The sequence below is a fragment of the Pipistrellus hanaki genome, assembly GCF_964339955.1.
Source record: "Pipistrellus hanaki genome assembly, chromosome: 5".
In the NCBI taxonomy this organism is placed as follows: Eukaryota; Metazoa; Chordata; class Mammalia; order Chiroptera; family Vespertilionidae; genus Pipistrellus; species Pipistrellus hanaki.
Window position 1 is genome coordinate 14,285,949 of NC_140507.1, and position 23,215 is coordinate 14,309,163.

The 23,215-nt window shown below is 50.8% G+C and overlaps 1 protein-coding gene across 1 annotated transcript in view; it reads left to right on the forward strand.

The window, feature by feature from the left end:
- The window catches only part of ADAM19 (ADAM metallopeptidase domain 19), a 75,207-nt gene extending 52,607 nt beyond the window's left edge, over window positions 1-22,600 (forward strand). The window contains exons 9-23 of the mRNA XM_084884410.1: window positions 1,640-1,806; window positions 3,632-3,716; window positions 4,473-4,612; window positions 6,189-6,366; window positions 8,973-9,062; window positions 9,764-9,959; window positions 11,184-11,292; window positions 12,493-12,697; window positions 13,354-13,431; window positions 13,542-13,650; window positions 14,516-14,660; window positions 15,458-15,542; window positions 15,786-15,998; window positions 18,379-18,537; window positions 19,262-22,600. Coding sequence (XP_084740536.1) covers window positions 1,640-1,806; window positions 3,632-3,716; window positions 4,473-4,612; window positions 6,189-6,366; window positions 8,973-9,062; window positions 9,764-9,959; window positions 11,184-11,292; window positions 12,493-12,697; window positions 13,354-13,431; window positions 13,542-13,650; window positions 14,516-14,660; window positions 15,458-15,542; window positions 15,786-15,998; window positions 18,379-18,537; window positions 19,262-19,315 — 2,013 coding nt within the window. The 3' untranslated portion in view covers window positions 19,316-22,600. The remainder of the gene's footprint in view (window positions 1-1,639; window positions 1,807-3,631; window positions 3,717-4,472; window positions 4,613-6,188; window positions 6,367-8,972; window positions 9,063-9,763; window positions 9,960-11,183; window positions 11,293-12,492; window positions 12,698-13,353; window positions 13,432-13,541; window positions 13,651-14,515; window positions 14,661-15,457; window positions 15,543-15,785; window positions 15,999-18,378; window positions 18,538-19,261) is intronic.
- The last annotated feature ends 615 nt before the right edge of the window (window positions 22,601-23,215 follow it).

Here is a 23,215-nt window from a genome sequence, read left to right on the forward strand (position 1 = left end):
AAACATCTAAATGGTCCTCCAAACACTAACATCTGGGAAAACAAGAAAAGCCTGATTCCCTGCGGGGTATACAGGAGGCCGGCTCTGTTATCACCCACATGACATCTATTGTTCTGCAGACATGGCAGGTGGCAGGCTTGGCTGGGTCTCCCCTTTGTGACCTGTCCGGCTGGGTTTCCCCTGTGTGACCTGTCCGGCTGGCCTGGGTGAGGGGACCAGCCAAGGGTGCTGAAGAAAGGCGGAAGGAGAGGAGAGCCCTCAGAGCCTGGTCCCTTCTGTGGAGCAGTCTCAGTTCTGTCCTCAACATTCCTGGCCAGAAGGCTAGCCCGCTTCTCTGAGGCTGCTGACCCAGCTACTTGAACTGAACTGTTGTTGAACTAAAACCTGGAATGAACCGCGCTAATTTGCTGAATCATGAACCCAATCCAGAATGCTTTCCTTTAGCTGAGAAAAAGCCAAGTTTAAGTCCTTAAAAAGCTCCCTTAGTGGAAGCAAGTTCAGATTGGAATTCAAACCTTTTATTTGCTGTAATGGTTGGCCTGGCACAAAACAGGAAAATCAAAATTTCCGTTGAGATCAACGGATGTTTTGCTGAATCTGGAGCCCATCTTACACCACAGCGTCTTGGAGGCAGTGGATGGTGTGGTTGTAAAACCGCCCACGCTTAAGCAGTGTGGGGCCATGCAGGGGCTCTGAGATCTGATCATTTTGGCTCAAATCCTGGCTCCACCATTTTTCTGCTGAGACTTGGGACATGGAAGGTTTTAACTCCAAGCCTCAGTACATAGTGCACAGAAAGTGCTCTAGTTGCTGCTTTTAGCTGGGGCAGTACCTACCCAAAGTCATCCAGTGATTTTGTTTTTTAAAATATATTTTTATTTATGAGAGAGAGAGAGAGAGAGAGAGAGAGAGAGAGAGAGAAACATCAATGATGAGAGAGAATTATTGATTGGCTGTCTCCTGCCCACCCCACACTGGGGATCGAGTCTGCAACCTGGGCATGTACCCTGACCAGGAATCGAATCCTGACCTCCTGGTTCATAGGCCAATGCTCAACCACTGAGCCACGCCAGTCGGGAAAATCATTCAGTTTTGGATTAAATGCTATCTTCTTGTTCATATGATCTAGATTTACATGCAACTTTTTTTTTTTTTTTGTAAGTCACTGCCTCAGTAGTCTCTTGGGCATGCCAGTCAAAGAACTGCTTATACCTACACCTTCCAATAGTCATCTTGTTTTATTTATACATGACATAAAAGATACAGTATATCATAAAGGTTAGGTAGAGCTGTAGCTTTAAGGTCCCAAGTGTCAGGTCTCATGTACAGAATTTCCAAATCTTTGGGTTGAATGGAACCCTGACAATTATCTGGGACCTTTGCAGTCTAATGCTTGTAGCCTTGACAAAAGCTGGACCCCTCCAGTGATGGGACAGGAAACTTCTGAGAATAAGCATGTCTATCTACTTATAAACACATGTACGTCCTAAACAAGTAGAGACATCTGACCATGAAATGTCCATCTACAGTTGTGTGCGTCCATCCGATGGCCTGCTGTTTAGCCACCTGAGATGTTTCAGCTCCTCCCTAGCATTGGCGGATGAAGGTGATGCTGTAGCTTTTCTCTTTCACCCAACAGTTTTACCGGCCCTACAACATCCGGATTGCTCTCGTGGGCTTGGAAGTGTGGACTCACGGGGATCAGTGTGAAATTTCGACAAACCCATACACCACCCTCTGGTCATTTCTTCGTTGGAGGCGCAAGCTGGTCTTTCGGAAGAAGCACGACAACGCACAGTTAATCACGTACGCAGCCTTTCCCCACGGGCATTGCTTTGGCCTTGGCCGCAGAGCCCCTGCCCACAGTGCTGTGCTGGCTGCCCCTTCGTTTCCTGGTGCCGAGTGTCGGTCGCCCTGGGCCACCTTGACTCACGGCCCCAGGGAGTCGGGTATTTCTCAGACATGTGCTCATTATCCAGCACACGCTGGAAAAGACTTAAAAAGAGTCATAACAGTCCCAAGAAGTATATACAACCTAGATGAGAAAAATTAGACCTGATGCTTAAATACTTTTCTGAATCAACAATCATCTAATCCTTTGTTTACTCGTTTTAAAAGGCCTGGTACGTCCCATTGGTTTTAAAATATAGCACTCCAGTGTCCTTGCTAATTGTCACTTCAGTTTTGTCTTCCTTTTTAAGCCACAAGTTATTTAGAAATTATTAGACGTTATTTGGAAGTTTTCCACAAAAAGTTTATTTAAAAAATTTTTTTTAAAATTTAAAAAATAATAAAGACCCAGGAAATAGCTGTATCAAAAGCCTGGCCAATGAGTACAGTCTGGTTACCAAGACTTTTGGCCTGAATCTAGGTTTCCAGGTGGATTTCCTCAGAGCCATTGTCTAAGTTTATAAAATAACCAGTGGGATCTTGTGTACATTGGCACGTATTTTGTGTATTCCTTTGCATCTTGTTTCTCCGAAGAAGAGTCTGCCTGGACTTCAACGAACATTTCTTTTTAAATGTATTTTTATTGATTTCAGAGAGGAAGGGAGAGGGATAGAGAAATAGAAACATCAATAATGAGAATCATTGATCGGCTGCCTCCTGCACGCCCCCTACTGGAGATTGAACCCACAACCCTGGCATGTGCCCTGCCTGAGAATCGAACCGTAACCTCCGGCTCATAGTTCAACGTTCAACCACTGAGCCACTCTGTCCAGGCTCATCAAACAGTTATTAAGCATCCACCATGTTTCAGAGTCTATGCTAGCTTCTAGTGACCCCAATGAGATAGTCTCAGCTCTCAAAGATAACAGGGTGTAGATAAGAAGACAGCATGGAGATAGAGAAGTACCGCACACCGAATTTTTTAATAGATCCTTTAAACAAATTACAATCTGTGGCATGCATGAAAACACTGGGTTTTAGTTATTCCTTGGCCCCTGCCCTGGGGGAGGGATGGATTAAACTGACTGGGGGACTGGAGCGTGGCTGTTGGCAGATTAGGATCACAATTGTGAAACAGAGGCAGAAACAGGTCATTCTCGCACCCTGCTGCACTTCGAGAGGCTTCCGATGGGACACATCTGTTTCCTTGGCCCCCGGGCGATGTGGCAATGAAGCATCAGCCCTCTGGCAGCTGTTTACCCCATATCGCCCACCCCTCCTTTCCCCCGTTTCCCCCCCATCTGTCCCAGACACATACCCCAGAGCCAGGATGTGGCATGCGACCCCAGCAGCTGGAGGAAGTGGGCATGATTCACTTCAGCATCAGCACCTGTGCCATTCTTCCCTCACCTCACCCCTCCCTGTGACCTTTTCCTGTGCTGCAGGGATGGGATGCAACTTTGCAAGCCCTGCCCATTTCCTTCCAGGGAATGGGGCGGTGGGCATATGTGAGACAAAGGGACCTTTCACTCTCTCTTTATGTGTTTTTTAGAGCGGTGAGAGGGTAGGTGAGAGGAAATGAAAGGCGTGCCAGCTGGCCTGGAAAACCAGGGCCTTGCCCCTTGGGAATCATTTGGGAGTGTCAGAGGGGCCAGGGGACACCATGACGGCCACCTGCATGGGCACATTGAAACAGCCCACTCGGTCCCCTCCCTAGTCACCCTCTCCTTCCCTTCTGCAGGGGCGTGCGTTTCCAGGGCGTCACCATCGGCCTGGCCCCCCTCAACGTCATGTGTTCGGTGTACCAGTCTGGGGGAGTGAACATGGTGAGTATCAGCTGATACATCGTGTCTCAGAAGGCAGAAGACCATCTCACAGGACAGGAGGTCATCTGGTCAAAAACAATTAGTGGGGGGCATGCGGGGGGTTCAGCTAATAGTGATTCTCTCATCATTGGTATTTCTGTCTCTCCCTCTTCCTTCCTCTCTGAAATCAAGAAAAATATTTTTTTTTAAAACCCACAGCCCCTCCCCAAACCCACAATTTCATGTGTAGTATTGCAGAAAAAAGAAAAGCATTTGTTTAAGAGGAAGTCAGTCAGTGATCAGAGATGGAGATACCAAGGGTGGATTTTCATGGGGTGTAGCTTATCCCCAATTGTCAAGCCCAGGAAAACCCAGAAGCCGTCACATTAATACATCGCTAGGTCCTTCATATATTCCAAACCAGGGGAGTAGTAAGACAACGGATGGAGGTTTTTTTAGTTCTAGGTTTTAAGTTATGTATATCATTATGAAACAAGAGCCTGTCTCAAAGTCATGGTTAGGAACTTCTTGCCTCCTTTAGAAATTCTCTCTGACTTGGTGAGTACTTATTAAATGACTTTGTTCATTTCTGACCCGTGAAGTGGTTATCACGGAGCCTGCTAGCATCTACCTGTCCATCCTCGATCCAGCCCTTAGGATTGGCAGTGCAGCCGTAGTTAAGAGCACAGGTTTCTATCAAGCTGCCGGGCGTGGCCAAAGGAGGGGCAAGTTTGGGGTCGGGGCTGTCTTCCTGACCTGCACTCTCTCCCTGAGCAGGACCACTCTGAGAATTCCATTGGCGTGGCTGCCACCATGGCCCATGAGATGGGCCACAACTTCGGCATGACCCACGATCTGAAAGGCTGTTGCCACGCCAGCGCGGCTGACGGGGGGTGCATCATGGCAGCCGCCACCGGGTGAGTCACGTAGGAAGGGGAGGGCAGGGCAGAAGGCAGAAGCACAGGGAGGCCAGTGCAACCCCGTGCTCCTCCCAGCCGGCCCCAGGGAGCCTCTGTTAGCCCTTGGAGAGAAATGCGATTTTGACAACTAAGAAATGGGGAGAGGACAAAGGGAGCAAACGCATGCAAGGAGCACCAGGTGACTAGCAGGAGGTTTGCTGTCCTAGGTCTTCAGCTGCCAAATTCGCCCGACGACCTGTGTCCCTTTTCAGGAATTTTTTATGAGGATCCATTTTAATAACAATCCCAATTCTTAGTCCCTCCATCCCAAGAGGGTTCGATGAGTGCTCTCACTTCCCAGGCTTGGTTGTCAGGGCTGATGTAGGCTCCAGAACAAGGGAAAGAAAGAGGAGCATCTGTAGAGCCCACAGGGGATTTGCAGGCCACGTTTACCCAGAACAGGGGCAAGGCAACCCCATCTCCCTGTAGCTGTGAGGGCTTTTAAGCCCAGAGCCTTTAAAAGGGAATTCCGGTGTTTACTCAGAGGCTGATAGTGCCTGGTCTCACTCAGCAGAGAGCACTGGGCTCTCCCAGGACCTGGCTCACCCTTTGGAAGCCTGTGTTCCTCCCACCCCAAACCATTAGGACCTGCTTATGCTTCTTAGAGAAATGGTGTCAGTGTCTCCAGGAGCAAATTGGAGCCCCAGGGACCAGTGCTGTTTCCATTTATTCTCTTCCCATCCCTTCCCCGCTGTGACACACAGAGGAGGGTGTTGCCATGCAGGATGCAAGTCCATGGGCCATGCCCACAACCCATTAGCTCCTGGTTAAGTCCTCCTCTTTCTTCCCCAATCTAAAGAGCATATTAGTAGACAAGCAGCTGAGAGTTCTATTCATTACTGCTGCAGTTTGTTTTTAAACTAGTTATCAATTTCAGTAGTTTAACAAATTCCATGTGACGTATCTGATAACTGAGGAAAACCCTCTAGTGTCTAACCTGTAGTTGGCTTTGAGAATTGGGATCAGGATGACTTCTTTTATAGACCTAAATGGTAATACTGACCTGCTACCAGGGAATGGATGACTTTTAATGCTTTTTCCCCATAGTGGGCCCCAGGCCCTTTCATACCCTTGTGATAAAGAACTGGCCCAAAAAAAAAAACACACCATGATCTTGGCTCTTTATTGGCCCGGTTCTCTGTCCTGAGAAAATCTTGATCTAATATCAGCTTCACAAACGTTTGGGTTGGCTGATATTTTATTCAGCTCTAAGGCTCTGGAGACCTGTTGTAACACTCACATCCCTTTATTTATTTCAACCCCTTCATGCAAAGGGCAGGAATTGCTGCTTCTGATTCGCAGATACTTCCTCTGGGCAGGAGGACAGGAAAAACATGATGGGGTGGTTACTATTTCTTCATTCTTAGAAAGAATTGTACGTTAATATGTCGCTGAACTTCTAAAACGGCAAAAGGTATGTGCATGGTACTAGTGGGGGTTTGAGTCCATCAGCCCGATGGGCAGAAGGATTGACCGCTGTTCTGGCTGCTTGGTGTGCAGACTCACAACTAACTCCAACCTCATTCTCTTCTAGGCATCCTTTCCCCAAAGTGTTCAATGGATGCAACAGGAGGGAGCTGGAAAGATATTTGCAGTCAGGTGGTGGGATGTGTCTCTCGAACATGCCAGACATCAAGATGCTGTACGGAGGCCGGAGATGCGGAAATGGGTACCTGGAAGAAGGGGAAGAGTGTGACTGTGGGGAGGAAGAGGTAAGGTGTCATGGCAGCACAGGCAGGAGAGAAAGAATTTGCGTTCGTTTCAAATCTCAAGATCAAAGAGAAAGCAATGGGAAATTTTTTTATTCATGAATATTTCCTATGACATCATCACAAATAAGACGTGGAGGGCCAGGTTTCACTGTGGACCACCTCTGCAGACTCCCCGTTGAGCTTGGCACTGCTGATGTCCAAGTTTGGGTGGAGTTCTTCCTAAGAGTGTCTGATCTAACCACAAACCACAGTCCACACCAGTGCAGCCACAGGTGCCCTTCTTGGCCTTCCAGCTGCACCAAATTTATTCTGGGGGGCATGCAGCTGGACATCTGAACTTGACCCTGGGCCTTTGGAGGATGCTGAAAGTAATAAACTGGCCTGCATAGCCTGGAGATGAGATGGTGGAAAGGGGAAGTGGTCATGTCTGAAAGGGCTGCCAGGAGGAAGAAGAAGTAAGCTGTTTTGATCTTCAAAATGAGTGGCAGGCATACAGCATAGCTGTGTCACTTTAGCGGATGCATATGGACCTGCAAAATGCAGAACTGTGTAGTTTCATCTCTATTTTTTGAAATATGGAAACATATACATTAATAAATGAAAACAACTTGGGGGGAAATATGAGAAGCAGCTATGGTGGTGAGATTTCAAGTCTGTGTATGTGGGAAAAGTATTTGATTTTATAACCTTCTCTATAGCTTGATATCCACCCCCCCCCCCACTGTCAGCATGTAAATATTATAATAAACTAGTGACCCAGTGCATGAATTTGTGCACAGTTAGGGTCCAGCCAGCCCGATTAGGCTGGCCAGCGGTAGGGGACACAGAAGGTTGGCCGTCTGGCCCTGCTCCCTGGTTGACTCCCCACTGAACTCCTGGTTGAAGGAGAAATTTGCAAATTAGCCTTTTATTATATAGGATAGGACAAGACCTAGTTAAGGCTCTGCCATGAGTTCAGCACAGTCAGCTCAGATGCTTCAGAAAGGAGATGGGGTTGAGGAACACCCCTTAGGGGCTCAGCCTGTTGGCTTATATTTGGAGCAGCTGCTGATCCTACAGCTTTTTACTAAGTGGAGGGTTCTATGCTGGTGCGAGGGCTAGGATAAATACAGCAAAAATAGATGTGGTCCCTGTCCATATGAAGCATATAATACAGCGGGGGAAACATTTAACCAAATAGCTGCAAAGGCCTCTAAATACAATCCATGCTAAATGCTCAGAGGGCCAATGACAAGATGCTATGAGTATTTGTAGGATGAGGGGAGCTGCCCTCCTGAGTGTGGGTGTGACCTCTGACCCATACCTGAAGGCTATGAGGAGTTAGTGAGGAGTACAAGGCGAGAAGACACACTGTGCCTAGTGGTGGGGAGAGATATGATATGGTAGAAGGGAGGGAATGGGTCTGCTTGGAGCCCAGGGTGGTGAGGGATGGATGGAAGAGAAGTGTTCTAATTCCCTCTCTTAGGGAGGATGGGTGGGCATCTATAGTCAGGCAGTGATGTCTCCAAAATACTTGACCTGGACAAATATGGTTATTTTATGGTTGATAAGCATGCAGTGGGCCCCCGATAGACATGGCTTGAATTTTGCTCCAACACGTGCCAGGTGTGTGTGCCTCGACTTGTTTCGGCCCCAATTTCCCCATCTGTGAAATGGAAATGGTCTTAACTCACAGTCTGTGTTGGTCCTATGCACGGAGACCGGCGCATTGTCAAGAAATGTTTGTGGCCAGGCCTGTGACTGTAGTTGGAGTGTTATAAGGACACTCACAGCCACTGGCCATCTCGTCATCCTTTAAAATCTCTTGCTGTCAGCAAATGGGGAGCAGTAGGGCAGGAAGGAAGCGAGGAGAGCGTGGAAGCCCTAGAGACCTGTCCCGGAAAGGCCCGGGCCGGCGAGGCCTGAGGAAGAGCAGCAGATGGTGAGAGAAGTCTGAGGAAGCAGGCCAGGAGCTGACGTAAACTGTGTGCAAGGTTGCTGCAGGATGCCCTGGCTCCTGAGGGCCTCTTTTTGTGGGATAGGAAGGCCCGGGGGTGGGGGGATGAGAGAGAGAGGCAGGGAGGGCAGTGTAGAAAAGCACAGAAGACAGAGTCTAGGGGAATTTTATTGGGGATGAGGAAAAAAAAAAATCCATATAGTGGGATACTATTCTGAAAATCAGGTTTTGGAAGGATACATGATTATAAGGAGGTGTGTGCATATTACATTGTGTGAAAAAGCAGTGTGGATACTTTGATTTTATAAACTTAGTGTATGTGTATAGGAAAATGCCTGGAAAAATATCCACACTCAAAATGTAGTTGTGTCTAAGCTGATGATTGTGTGTGTCTGTAATATAAATATAAACAATGTATATTCCCCCACCCCTAGGATAAATATACATTACCTTAGCAATTAAGCTGTAAAGTGTTTTTTTTTGTTTGTTTGTTTGTTTTTATTTTTTATTTTTTATTTTTATATAAAGGATTCCTATGGAGCCAGGCTCCGGGCATGGTGGCAGGGGTGGGGAGATGGGAGAGGCAGGTGAAGGCCCTGACCCCTCTCTGAGGCTGTCTCCCTGTCCTGCTGCCCCTGAGGCTCACCCCACTCCCTCTGCCTCCCCCCAGGAATGTGACAATCCCTGCTGCAATGCCTCCAATTGCACCCTGAAGGAAGGGGCAGAGTGTGCCCACGGCTCCTGCTGTCACCGCTGTAAGGTGAGTGGCCCTTTCCCTGACCTAACAGAACTGCTGTGGGGTGAGGGACAGGACACAGCCTCCTTCTGGGGGGAAAGAGGGCCTCGAAGTTTCAGTAACATGGAGCCTGGATGCCCTTGGACACGTAATGAGCACATGTGAGTATACATGTAGGTGTTCGGGGGAAATGTGCATGTATATAATTTGGATGTATATGTGTGAATGGATCTATATATTTGCATATGTGAGTTGTGTGTGTGTGTGTGTGTGTGTCCGTGTATATATTAGTGGGCCTGGTTCCTTTGCCATTTATTCACCATGAGGCTTTGGATACATTGCTTAACCTCTTCGGCCTCAGGTTTCATCATCTGTAAAATAGGGATAATTATATTACATAAAACTGTCATGAAAATTAAATGAAGTCATGGTTGTACTGGGCACCTAAGCGGGAGCACCATAAAAGTAGCTGTTATTACTGAAGTGCTTAGTCAGCTGTAAGTTGTTGCATACATATGACCCCTGCCCGACCTCCTCTGGAGAGGAAGTGAGTTACGTTTGTGAAAACACCTGGAAAACTCTAAGGCACTGCTCCCATTAGAGCCTGAACCGCTGAGGGCCTGTGAAATAACGGGAGCGGGAATTCCGTCCCACAGAGGGATGCTCGCGGCCCTCTCTGGGAGGCTGGAGGGAGACTGATGTTTTCCCCCCTTTCCCCTGCCCAGCTGGTGGCCCCTGGCACGCTGTGCCGCCCACAGGCCCGGCAGTGCGACCTGCCAGAGTTCTGCACGGGCAAGTCTCCCCACTGCCCCACCAACTTCTACCAGATGGACGGCACCTCCTGCGAGGGCGGCCAGGCCTACTGCTACAACGGCATGTGCCTCACCTACCAGGCCCAGTGTGAGCAGCTGTGGGGACCCGGTAAGTGAGCCGGGGTGAGCCCTCATCCCACCCACCTCTGTTGAGCGTGGCATCTTGGCTTCAACGCAGCATCTCAGAATGCTTGCCCTTGGGTCAGGATCGACTTTTAGGGAGAGGCAGCGGACTGTGTTCCTCCCAGTCCCTCGATGCTGTCAGTGCTCAGAGCGAGTAAATGGATAAGAATCATCCAAAAGACAAATGGGCAGAGGATGGAGACGGAACAGGAAGATGCTTACCCGCACTCATATGAAGTGAAGGCAGATGATAACTACTATAAGATAGGATTGTTCATGCATCAGATTGGCAGCGACTGAAGAGTTAATGTGATGTAGTAGTAATAATAACGATAACTCTCACTACCACACGAGCAATGAAAATATAGTGATGTGGTGAGTGAGGGGACCACAGATCGGTACAGCCCCTACGGAGAGCAATTTGGAGATGTGGACATTTTAATGCACTAGTCATTGGGCCCATCCATTCTACTACTTAGGCATATATCTTCCACTGTACTTGAACATGTATGTGAAGGTGCAGTTTACAGGGATACTTATTGCAGCATTCTTATTTGTAGCAATAACAGCCTATGCATCCTTCATAGAGGCCAATTAAATTAATTCTGGTACATCCATACAGTGGAACACAATGCAGCTGAATAAAGGGAGCAGCTCAGTGTCTACTGGCTAAAATCTTCTCCCACAGTGAATTGAGAGAACAGTGCAAGATGCAGAATGGTGAATACAACAGGCTGTCATTCTTGATTAGATAAATTATCTCCAGAAGATACACAAGAGTTGTATCTAGAAGACACATAGTTCTCTGCAGAAGATGCATCATTAATTGTGATTCCTTACCCAGGGTGTAGGGAAGTAAGAAATGAAATGGCTAGTCCCAAGAAAATTCCAAAGACATGCTTTATCTCTTTAAACATTTTGCACTTTTAAAAATCCCTGAAAGGACAAGGTTTCTTTACTAGAGAAAAGAGGGCTTAACATACAAGCCCACAGCTGATACAAAACCCCAGGAAAGTACAAAGAGCTGATATGAAAGCTTTTGCTATGAGAAGGAATGGAGTTAGCTGGTGGGGGTACAGGAAAGAAACATTATCTCCCCAAAAGCTTTCTTCACCTTGACTCTTTACCAAGGACTGGCTTTGCCCATTGCCGGTTTCTGACGTCTCCTCACGTTGCCTAGGGTACTGACAAATGTTCCTTGCCCACTCAGGAGCCCGGCTTGCTCACGACCTCTGCTTCGAGAGGGTGAATGTGGCGGGGGACACCTATGGGAACTGTGGGAAGGACATGAATGGGAAACACAAGAAGTGCAGCATCAGGTAATGACCGCTGGGTGGACCCCGTGGGATGAGGGGGTAACAAAGCAGTTCCTTCTATGTCCTCCTCACTCCTCCCTCCCACCGGCTCAGCAGCTTGGCAGCCCCAGAGTTGGGCCTGAAATAAGTTGTTCAGTCGGTTGTTGGACAATGCCCCATTCAGCCTGAGGAAGTCCGAGGGAGGGTGCGGATGGCAGTGCTTCCTAGAAAACCCATCAGACTTCCTTTTAGGACTTTCTTACAAGAGGGCAGGGAATAAGCCTTCTTGGGTCATTTCTGTAGGGTGCTAATCATCCCTCATCTGATTAACCCATCATTCACTCGCTCAGTCACTCATTAAATCATTTATTCATTCATTTCAACCACCCATCCACCTGCTCACCTATCCACTCTCTGTGGAGGGTGGACCATGTGCCAGATACTCTCCTGAGTACATGGAACTTTTAATGAACAGTGTAGCGTGATAATGGACATGATCTTAGTGGGTTCATGTGATTTCCCAAAGGAAGTTATGCCTAAGTGGAGATCTGGACAAATTATCTCGTTGAATAGAGTGGGGAATGGTGCTGGTCCCTGGGAGGAGTGTTCCAGGCAGAGATGATAAGAGAAAAATCGGCGGTCAGTAGAACTGATTTGATATAAAGTATAATGTTTTGGTCAGTAGAACAATTTGATATAAAGTATAAGTTGGGGTGCAATGGAGAAGAGGTTGCTGAGAAATGAGACTGGGTAGTGAGGCAGGGACCAGATCATGAATTCCTTGAAGACATGCTGACAGAGCGTGGACTTTGGCTTGAGTGCAATTTAGAAATTGGATTCTAATTCGGCAGGACTGGAGGCAGAAAGATGAGTTTCCTGAGGTCCAGATGAGAGAGGACGATGATGTGGTTGCAGCATCTGGGTACATGGAGTGCAGGGACCATAGGAGCAGGTTGCTCAGTTCCGGCTGTTGTCCTGGCAGGAAAGTGGACACCCTAAGGCCAGTGCTCCGGCCTGGATCTGCTTGGGGACAAGGATCCTATTTCTTTCTCCTTGTCTAAGTCCACGTGGGGTCTCTCTTGGTGGGTCCCGAGAGCATGCCCGTTGCTCCTTTGCCCTTTCCCCAGGCTTGCAAGCCTGCTGTCCTGGTCAAGAAAAACTAAGCTCTTCTGTGCCCAGCTCTTCCCCAGCCTCTGATTCCACCTCCTTCTCTCTTGGGCCCAGAGATGCCAAGTGTGGGAAGATCCAGTGTCAGGCTTCTCAGTCCCGGCCCCTGGAGTACAACGCCGTGGCCATCGACACCACCATCACCATAAACGGGAGGGAAGTCCAGTGCAGGGGCATCCACGTCTACCAAAGTACCGAGGAGGAGAATGACATGCTGGACCCAGGCCTGGTGCTGACGGGGACCAAGTGTGGCTACAACCATGTGAGTCTTTGGGCTGCAGAGGACAGTGACTGAGGAGCATGAACTCAGGAGGGAGGATGCCTGAGCTCAAATCCCAGCCAGCCTAATATGACTGTGCTTCCACAGGCTGGCTTCTGTCAGCATCACTGTAGTCCTCATCATTAATATCATATGAGTTAAGACTAGGAGTCAGGAAAGCCTGGGGGAAATAGTGGCACCATCTCAGCATTAACTATGAGAATGCAATTATTTTTTTAAAAACACGGAATGCGTTTTGTATAGCACCTGGCACAAAGTAGACTGCTGTCACCATCATTATTTTAAAATTTAATATTAAAATTAGTGCCTATTAGCATACAATTAAGAAACTAACATATACCAGCATATAATAATACAGGATGTAATAACACATATTTATTATATTATTAGATATTTATGTTATTGTTTTAACAGTATAATATTTGTTGTTTTCTCGCTAATCACAGAAGTAAAACTTACTTAACTGCTATCCATCCCTTTGCTTTTTTTTTTGGTTTTCGAATTTTCACTGTAATGCATAACCTGATGCCGGCTGCCTTTTTGAGTCCCATAGGTCCTAGGTGCAAAGCTCCAGTCTTCTGATTGTCGAGCAGTGTCCCTTTGCTTGTTCTGACGGTTCGGTCTCCTCCTCACTGCAGATTTGCTTCGAGGGGGAGTGCAGGAACACCTCCTTCTTTGAAACCGAAGGCTGCGGAAAGAAGTGCAATGGCCACGGGGTACGTGTGCCTGGGGTTCAGGGGCTCCTCTGCTAGTGTCCCTGCTGCAGGCCCCGTGGGAGGTGGGAACTCTCCAGGGTGCTGACGCCTCTGCCCGGTCCTCGCTCCAGGTCTGCAACAACAACCAGAACTGCCACTGCAGCCCGGGCTGGGCCCCACCCTACTGCAACACGCCTGGCTTTGGGGGCAGCATCGACAGCGGGCCCATGCCCCCCGAGGGTGAGTGCCTGGCCTGCCCACCTTTGTGAGGGGATGTTGGCACCATGGGGACAGGTGGCATATTCCAAAGGGATAATGCATCAGCCATATAATCCTGATTTTGTAGATGAGGGAACAAGAAAAAGAGGGGCTGAGGGGGAGGGACAACTGAGGCTGGCAGCCCGGTGTGGGGCTCAGCTCAGTTGCTCTTCTGTCTTTTCTATTGAGGAGAGTGAACCCTCTGGAGAGAGAGGGAGATTAAGACAGACCATAGGTTACTGAATGATCTTATCCTTTTGGGGGTGGGTGTCCACCAGTCCTCCTCAGCCACTTAAAAATAATCAGGAACCTGAGGCACATTCTAGTGCTTTAGATTCCCTTGTATGAACAAAACGTAAAATGGAGAACCAGACACTCAGAAGAATGTACAGTGTTTTCCTGGAAACCTCAAAGATTCCAGCCCTTTGGTTTCCAAGCTTTTTAAAACAAATATGTATGTATGCCAAAACCGGTTTGGCTCAGTGGATAGAGCGTCGTCGATCTGTGGACTGAAGGGTCCCAGGTTCGATTCCGGTCAAGGGCATGTACCTTGGTTGCGGGCACATCCCCAGTAGGGAGTGTGCAGGAGGCAGCTGGTCGATGATTCTCTCTCATCGATGATTCTAGCTTTCTATCCCTCTCCCTTCCTCTCTGTAAAAAATCAATAATATATATATTTTTTTAATAAAATAAAATAAATTTGTATGAATTTAAATTAAATAATACGTTCACTGCAAATCAGATATCTACAAATCAAATATCTGAGGAAGAATCAGGATATGTTGCTTGGAAGCCACTGTGGTGGCCCAGGCAGCGTCTGCATCTCTCACCGGGTCTGTTCTGCCAGGCGTAGGTCCCGTGCTGGCCGGCGTGTTCTCGGCCCTCTTCGTGCTGGCGGTGCTCGGGCTGATATACTACTGCTGCAAGCAGGACAGCAGGCTGGGCCAGCTCAAGGCCTTTGCCCTTCCCTCCAAGTTGAGGCAACAGTTCAGGTATGATGGGGTGCCACGAAGGCCTTGGGGTTCCTGTGGGTCATAGCGCTTTCTGTGGTGGTGGGTCTAATTCAGGGAAGGTCAATGCAAGGTGCGTGCCACCCTGTCCCCTTGGCCATGCTCCAAGACCAGATCAGTCAGTGCTCGTCGACCTTACTCTATGTATTCTCTGCGGAGCTTGGTAATCACTCAGAATCCTTCTTAGCAGAATGCCCCCAACCAGTTAAATTTGAAGAGCTCTATTTTCCACCCTCCACCTAATTGATTTGCTCCCCATTTTAAATAGCAGGAAACTGAGGCAACAGAGAAAGAATGACTAGCCCAGGACACTCACAGGGGCGGCTGGGTATCAACTCAAGACAGACACTAATTTTGTTTAAGCAGTTCATCCCTTGGGATATTGACGATGTCTAGTCTCTGAGTCCCGTATTATATGACACTTGTGCTGCAGGGGATTTTAAAGCCCTGGTCCCTCTGAATCGATGCCCTAGGGGGATTAGTTGATGGTTGATGACATCCTTGAGTCTTTTTGGGGGAGAAAGGTCTTAAATGGGTGAAGAGAAGGTGCTGAGGAAAACTCTGATTTGAATAAGGCCAACTCTTCCCTGGGGATTCTCCGTTGGCCACATGTCTTCATACCCAGGGAGCTGGGGTCCAGGGGGACCATTCCCACTTCCTCCAGAGCAGACTTGGGGGAGGATTTAGCTGTTTACTGGCCATGCTCAGGTGAGAGGGAACTCAGGCGCTGACCCTCGATGATCACCCCCATTCCTTCTTCCCCCAATCCTTGTTGCTAGTTGTCCCTTCAGGGTGTCTCAGAACAGTGGAACTGGACATGCCAACCCAACATTCAAGTTGCAGACCCCCCAGGGCAAGCGAAAGGTAAGGACTCTGCACCTTGAACTTTGCTACTTTTCCTTTATCATCAGGACCCTACTGGGTTTTCCCAATAGCCTCTGTGGTTTGTGAAATTGATAATAAAAACCCCATCTGACTTCTGGGATCCCAGGGATTTAAGAAGTCACTCAGATCTCCCTCTGCCTCTGGTCTCACAAGGGCTCCCCTGAGTTTTTAAGTGCACTGAGAGTTCCTTTGTCTTAGACGTTCCTTGTCTTGTGCATACAGGTGATCAACACCCCTGAACCCCCACGGAAGCCTCCTGTGCCCCCTCCGGACTATCTGCAGGGCAGCTCCCCACCTGTGCCATTGCCGGCACACCTCCTCAGGCCTCCTAGGAACCCCCCTGGGGCTGGGCCCCAAGTAGAGAGGAAAGAGTCAGCCCGGAGGCCTCCCCCAACCCGGCCAATGCCCCCCGCACCAAACTGCATCCTCTCCCAGGTAAGCCGGTGCTCAGCAAAAAGCCGGGGACATTGCTTTGAAGGGCACTGGCATGGAGGGTGACTGAGGCTGGGAAGGGGGAACTCGCTAAGTCCGACTGCCTTTTCTGCGTTCTGGTAACTATAGGGTAAGAGTGAAAAGTCTGGGGAAATATGCTCCCAGGCAGCCCCTCACCTACAGAGGATTTCTTCCCTGGATGGCCTATTTTGTGACAAGTCACTACCCACCATCTTCCACCCCAAAGTAACTTCTCCCAATTCCCTGCAGTCGCCTTCTCTCTTCTAGGACTTTGCAAAGGCTGTTTCCTCTGCTGAATGCCCAGCTCCTCTTCATCCTCAGGTCCCCCCTCAGGTGCCACCTCTCCCAGGAAGCCTCCTCTGACCCCGGGAACCTGGATGTGGCAGCCCCAGACTTCCCTCATCTTCGTAATTACCCCATCAAATGGCACCGACGGGTGCCGTCCCCCAGTCAGGAAGCCTGAGGAGGGGTGTGCTGTGACGCCTGGCTCCTGGGGGGCCTGCAGGGGGTGAGTGGGCCCCGGCCGTACTCCCATGGGTGCCCTTCGGAAGCCGAGCAGCCCCGCCCGGCTGCCTGTTTACCCGGCGCCTGGGCTCTGCAGCCACAACTGTACCTCCTGGCAGAGGTCCCCGCAGGCAGACCCAGATGTTTCCAGGGCGGCGGCCGGCCTTCCCGAGCCAAACTGTATTTTGGGTGTGACCCCACCGTGGAGCGGGGGATTTGCTTATTTTCCTCCCGGGACTGCTTTTCTTGGGCACGGTCCAGAGGGCGTCACGGGGGCCCAGCCTTTCTCTGAACCTGGGACTGGGGTTGGCACCAGGTCTCAGGGGGCCCCTGGGACACAGGCAGTGTCACCTTTTGGCAGAGATCAGAGCGCCGGGTTTGGTTCTCTGATAAACTGAAACTGGGGTGGGGGTGGGGCGGAGGGGAGAAGCTGTGTGGACAGGGAGGCAGGGGAAAGACTGGCAGAGAGGGGAGGGGAGGAGATGGGAGCGCATTAGTCTGCTGGGGCAGCCGTAGCAAACATCACAGGCCAGTGACCTAAACAACAGGAATCTATTTTGTCACCGTCTAGAGACTACAAGTCCATGATCAAGGTATAGTAGATTTGGTTTCATCTAAGGCCTCTCTCCTGGGCTTCTCCCATGTCCTTCCTTCGTGCATGTGTGCCCCACACATCCCTGTGTCCGATGGCCTCTGCTGAGGCCATCAGGGGGATTGAATTAGGGCCTCGTTTTTAACTTAATTGCCCCTTTAAATGCGCGCTCTCCATAGACAGCTCTGTTCTGAGGTACTGGGGGTTAGGGCTGCATCATACGGATGTGAAGGGGCACCGTTTAGCCCATAACAGAGGGGGTGCAGGAGAGAAGAGGAGCAAGAAGAGAGAAAGCAGGGCAAGCGGCAGGGTGTGGAGGGGAGTACAGAGGTGCGGGAGGAGAGTCGGAGGGAGCAGTCTGATGAGACAGCTGTCCCTGTGACCCCCACACTGGAGGCTTGTTGAATAAAGATGGTGTCAGCCTCACGCCAAGGCACTGACTAGGAGGGGTGGGGAGTTAATTTTAAATAAGATGGTCTGGAATGGCCTTATGGAGAAGGTGATAAAACATGAAGATAACATAAAAGCAGAGAGAAAAGAATTCCTGTTCACTTCCCCTCATAGCCAACTGGTCATTTTCCCACTTTATTTGCACAAATGATGCGCATACATGGGCTTGCGGAAAAAATTACATGTTCTCCTGGTTGAATGCCCTCCGCGCTCACACCCCATCCCTAACCTCAGTTATCAGTGAGGCCTGTGTCCTTTCTGACTTCCTTCCGTACAGTTGTGTTTACGCCGGGGACGGGGAGAGGCCGTGGTGGCAGATTTTACGTGAACTCGCTGCTGCAGCTTATAGGTCGGCTCACAGTGACTCTTGGTCATCTTCTCACGTTAGCACATCTCAGCCTACTTCATTCACCTTTTAAAGGCTGCCTCCTCAGTCACTGTATACATGCAGTCATTTGTCTACCGGTGGAAATTATGGCCATCTACAGTTTTTTTGGCTGTCACCAACAGTGCTGGAGGGACCGTCCTCGTCATCTCACTTTTGTGCATCTGTGCAGCGGGTTCTCTAACCTGAGTCATACGAAGTGGGAGGGCTCGATAGGAGAATGGTTCTTTCTCGTGTTCCTGGGTGCTGCCAACGTGCTCTCCAAGGCTTTTTCCTGAGTGTTAACACACAGCTGCACACAGCTTTTTACATGGCAGCGTATAGGAGAGCATGTCCACTCTCTCACCTGACCCTGCTCCGGCATAATGGGAAAACCTTTAGAACAGGCCCCCCTCCCCGGGCCGTGAGTGAGGCTGTGGCTTTCTCCCCAGGACATCTCCAGGCCTCGGCCGCCTCAGAAGGCGCTCCCGGCAAACCCCGTGCCAGGCCGCAAGAACGGTGTCTCCAGGCCCGGCGGGGCCGCCATCCTGCCACCCACCGCCGCGGGCCGCCCTCAGCAGTCCTGGCCTCTGTTAGCGCCTGCCTCAAAGGTGAGTCTGCAGAAGCCTTCAAGGTCAAGCTGAAGTCAGAGGATCCGGGGGCCAAGACGGTGATTGAGAAAACACACGGAGTTCACGCTTCCTGTTGGAGGGCTGAGCTTCTGAACCAAGGCCAAGGACAGAAGCGTAGTGTTTCTCGGTGCCTGTGTGACCGTCCCTTAAGCAGGGGATAGGAGTCTTTTTGTTTCATGTGGAAAGTGATGCTTAGGAGCCTGAGCTCTGATGGCTCCACAACCTGGATCTGCACCCGACTGTCTGGGTGGCTCTGAGCCTGATTCCTTTCCTGGAAAGAGGCAACAAGAAGCAGCCCCGCCCCGCCCCCCCCCCCCCCCTCAGTTCTGCCATGAAGGCCAAGGCCGTTCACGGATGCAGATTGCCGGCCTCTGATCGGATGTGCACAGTGACTCCTCCTCCCCCTTCCCCGGACTGACCTGCTCTCCGGCTGCCAGGCCTGGGAGTCGGAGCACAGGGGAGGGGAGGAAGCTGGCTGACTCCCCGTGTTCCCAGGGGGCCCCGGGAAATCTGTGGACTGAGCTGCAGCTTCGCGGGGAGGAAGGGAGGTGGCTTGTCAGCTCGGGGTGGGGCACCCCCATGCGGAGTTATGTCACGGGAAGCCATTCGTCTGTCATGCGTCTGACCTGTCCACGCCCCAGGGGACACCACCAGTCGCAGGTAGCTGATGCCTGTCTCTCCCCCACTCCCTCTCTTTCCACAGTTCCCTGACTACACAGCGCAGAGGGCCGGGTGGATGACTAACTCAAGAATCTAGACCTGTCTAAGGGGCTGCTCCCTTTCCCGGGACTCTGAACACCACAGCCTGGAAGAAGCCGCCTCCGAGCCCCTCCTCCCAGACACCGCATCTCCGAAAATCTCCTTGACTCGTTGCCTCCCCAGCCTCCTCGGAGGCCCGGAGGCCCCATCCTCCAACGGCATCCAAGTGTTGTTTTGTGCAATATGCAGCCCGGTGAGGAGAGGGCACCCGGGAGAGGATGAATGGTAGCTTCTTCAACCTCCCTTCTGCTGGCCCCTCACCGCAGCGGTGCCCAGGCCCAGGCTGTCTGGGCTGAGGAGCCCGGCTGGGAAAAGTCTCCTTAGCCCTTCAGGTCAGGACTTAGCGTGGAGGAGCCATCCATCCTCGGCCCGTGGTGGGAGGTATGCACGGGAGCCTCCCAGTGCTTGTCTCCCTGAAGGTCCCCGGCTGGACGGAGGCTGGGCACTTACCCATCCTTCGTAGCTCCGAGACTGAGGGTCACACCGGCCGCTGCTGTGTCCCTGCCCTGGGCTCGGTGGGCGTCACAGCTTCTGGCTCTGCATCCACACGGGGAACAAATCTAGTTCCCTCCTCAGCCCTCCCGCATCCCACATCCCCTTATTTCTCGGGTCTCTCCGACTCAGACAGGTACTAGTTGTAGGCAATGTCGACAGCAGGGGGAGCACCAGGCCTCCCCTGAGCCGTAATGCCAAAGGTTTCCACTCCCGACTCTTGATCATTCTTGATTGCCATTGTCTTCTGCACTTGTTTTTCCCCTGCTTGGACCCGCCCTGTGTGAGGTGCTGCGGGGAGTGCACCCACAGCCATCCTGACTTCCTGGGAACCTGGTGCTTGTGTCCTGCCCGAGGGTTCGCTCCATCGGTTCTCACGGGTGTTGACCAAAGTGGACTCGAGCCCTGGCTGTGGGGGCGTGGCTTCATTTTCCATTGTGTTTTGTGACCTCAGAAGGGTGAGTGTCTCCCCCTTACTCCCTAACCTGAACCTAAGCAAGGTCCCTAGGGGCAGGGACAGCAGCGGGGCAGTGACCTAGGAGCAGACATACTAGGAACCCCAGTCTGTGCCCAGAGCAGCCCTCTCTCTAGAGGATCTGTACCCTAAGAAGCAGCAATCGGCGTTCTCGAAGGAAGAGTGTCTGAGCTGGCGCCAACCAGGCTGTTTAGGCTCTACTTCCTTGCGTTCTCTCTGGTCACTGCCTTACCTGCCCTCACAGAGAGAACTCGGAGCAGCCTCAGACGCTGCTCAAAGGGTCCTGCCCTCCCCAGAGCAGGGAGGGAGGGCTGTGTGGTGCTCTGCACAGTCAGACCACTTGTTGCTGGAATGTTCTCTGGGAACTGCCACCCCAGGAAGGTGCTCTTGGAAACCTCAGTGCATGGAAGAGACTTGAGCTCTCGCCCCTGACCCCTTACAGTTCTCTGCACACAACAGGTGCTCAATAGCTTGGGTTTGTAGGCAAGCGGGAGATTTGGGATCTGTACCTGGGGTCACACATCGGTGAGTTTAGAAGGTCTCAGGGAAATGGGGTCTCTTCCCTCAGGTAGTCATGATGTTCACACCCCGTCTCCCTGACATGGGCCCTGGTGGCCTCCCCCATAGCCAATTTCTGCCTTCCTTGCTGTCAATTAAGTCAGGGTCACCTGTCATTGAAGTGTGGTACTGCAAATGTCCAGGCCTCAATGCTGGATCCCAGAAATGTAAAGAACAACCCCCTGCAAAAAAAATCACCCTGAAAGTCACCCCTTGGCTCACAGATTCTCCTGTGGCGTGTCCAGCTTTTCTCCCTCGCGCCTGGGCAGATAGCCCTGCAGGGGCAATGCCACAGCCCTGTGACTGCTTGAGCCTTTTGAACCTGAAGTCCACTCTCCCTGGAACTGTAGCCCAAAGAGATCTGGGTTGTTGCTTTCTTGTTTTTGTTTTGCTTTGTTTTTGTTTTCCATTATTACCACCTGCATCCCATAAAGTCGTACTGTGAACTGGAAGACGGTAGGATTTTTAAAAATTTGGTAGATTTTTGGCCGCCGGTTCTCTTGGCTGTTTCACTCTGGGCTCTGTGTATGGGGCCAGGAGTCACCACTCTGGCAGGCCACGGGGGCTGCCCAGGAGCAGAACCGGCCATGCTGCGCCCCCTTTGCCACCTGTGCCCATGTGCTGCAAAGATAGATCCGGACTCGAGGAAGGAGGGGCTGTATTTGAAAGGATCACTGCAAGACTGGGAAAGGGAATATTTCAGCCAGGAGAATGCTCGGGCAAACCGCTGCCCGGGCTGCCCGCCTCCCAGAGCTCCAGAAGAAAGGCCTTTGCTTTTGCAGGGAGGAGTGAGAGAGGTGTATTCAGGGACCATCTTGTGCTCGGCCTTTTGGGGCAGGAGCTGTATGTTGGGCTGAGGGTGGGTCCAGGTTCAGAGCCCCTTGGGGAGGAGAGGAGGAGCGTAGCTAAGGTTTCGTGGACTGAGTTAACCAGCGCGTTTTTCAGATGGAGCTGCGTATAAATCTTTTTTAAAAGCCAATTTAGCCTTCTGCCTGTTTTACAGCCTTGGAAATGTTTTCCTTACGAGCCTGGGAGCCATCTCTGAAATGTAAACCTCAGGGGACCTCAGGGAGACAGCGCCTGGCTCCCCGCCTGTCTGGGCGGGAGCGGCAGGCCAGGCCCGGGGCTCCAGGTGGGAACTACCTGCCCGCCTGGGTTCTCTTTGGCCTTGTTTACTTCTCCCTGTAAAAGAAGAGCCCTCTCTGCCCCAGCTCTGAGACGCTTACAGGCCTCGCGGGATCGCAGTAGCCCCTGGCCCCATTGCCCTTGCTGCCTCTCGCAATAATCCTTTTGAATACAGCCTCCTTCCCCTTGCCCATGTCCAAATTCGCATTTGGCAGAGGGGATGGCAGACTTGATTATTTAAATTGGGGACCAGTTCTGCAGTCAGGGACTGTGTGAACTGCGTGTATAGTATCTCTGCTGGACACCCCAGGAAGCCCACGGGTATGCTGACCAGAAAGGTGCTAAGAGGGGTTCTGCAGGATCTAAGCCAGGCGCCCCCAAAGCTCCCCTTCCCCGCATCCTCTTACACCATCCGCTGCGTGTGTGTGTGTGTGTGTGTGTGTGTGTCTGAGATCCAGGGCAATGTGAATTTTCTTTTATATGGGAGATTGTTCATAGGAAACAGATCATCTTCTCTCTCTCGTCCACCTAGTAATTGTTTACAGTATTTGTACATCTATGCAAAATACTTGAATGGGCCATGGTGCCTTTTTCCCGTGTTTGTATTTAATTAAACTAAATTGTCATTTGAAATGTCTGGTCTGGCTATTCTTTGTTTGAACGTCCTGCTGCTCAGCCTGGAGAGGATCTGTTGCCTGAGGACTCCTCAGGAGAGCGCCCACAGAGACCACAGCCCGCAGCCTCAATGGGAGAAGCTGGAGCTGTACACAGGCCTTGGGCTGCCCCAGACCAGTTGAAGGGGCTGTTAGTGTGCACCGGACATAGGCTGGTCTAGTTTAATCAGGTTCTGGGTCAGGAAAAGTGTGAATGATCCTGGTATGAATTTAGGCAGCAGCTGAGACCCTGTTCTCACCTTAATTGCTACGGATCCTACACTTCAAAAGTCAAAGACAGAGGACTTGCCCCTGACTATTGGGCTGGGTGGGCACGTGGGGCTGTGGTGGGGTGGGAGGTGCTTTCAGACTCCAGAGCTCATCCATTAATGCTTCCCAAACCATGCAAGGATCCCACCCTCACTCCCTCATTGGACCCACTTCAAGTTTGAGGCTCTCTCAGACAGACAGGATCCACATAACCGTGATAGCAGGAAGCATTTACTGAGTACTTACCCAGCTGGGCTCCGTATGCTACTTTGCCTCATTTATTCTTCACAGCAGCCCTGGGAGGGTCCTTGATTCCGATCCTACT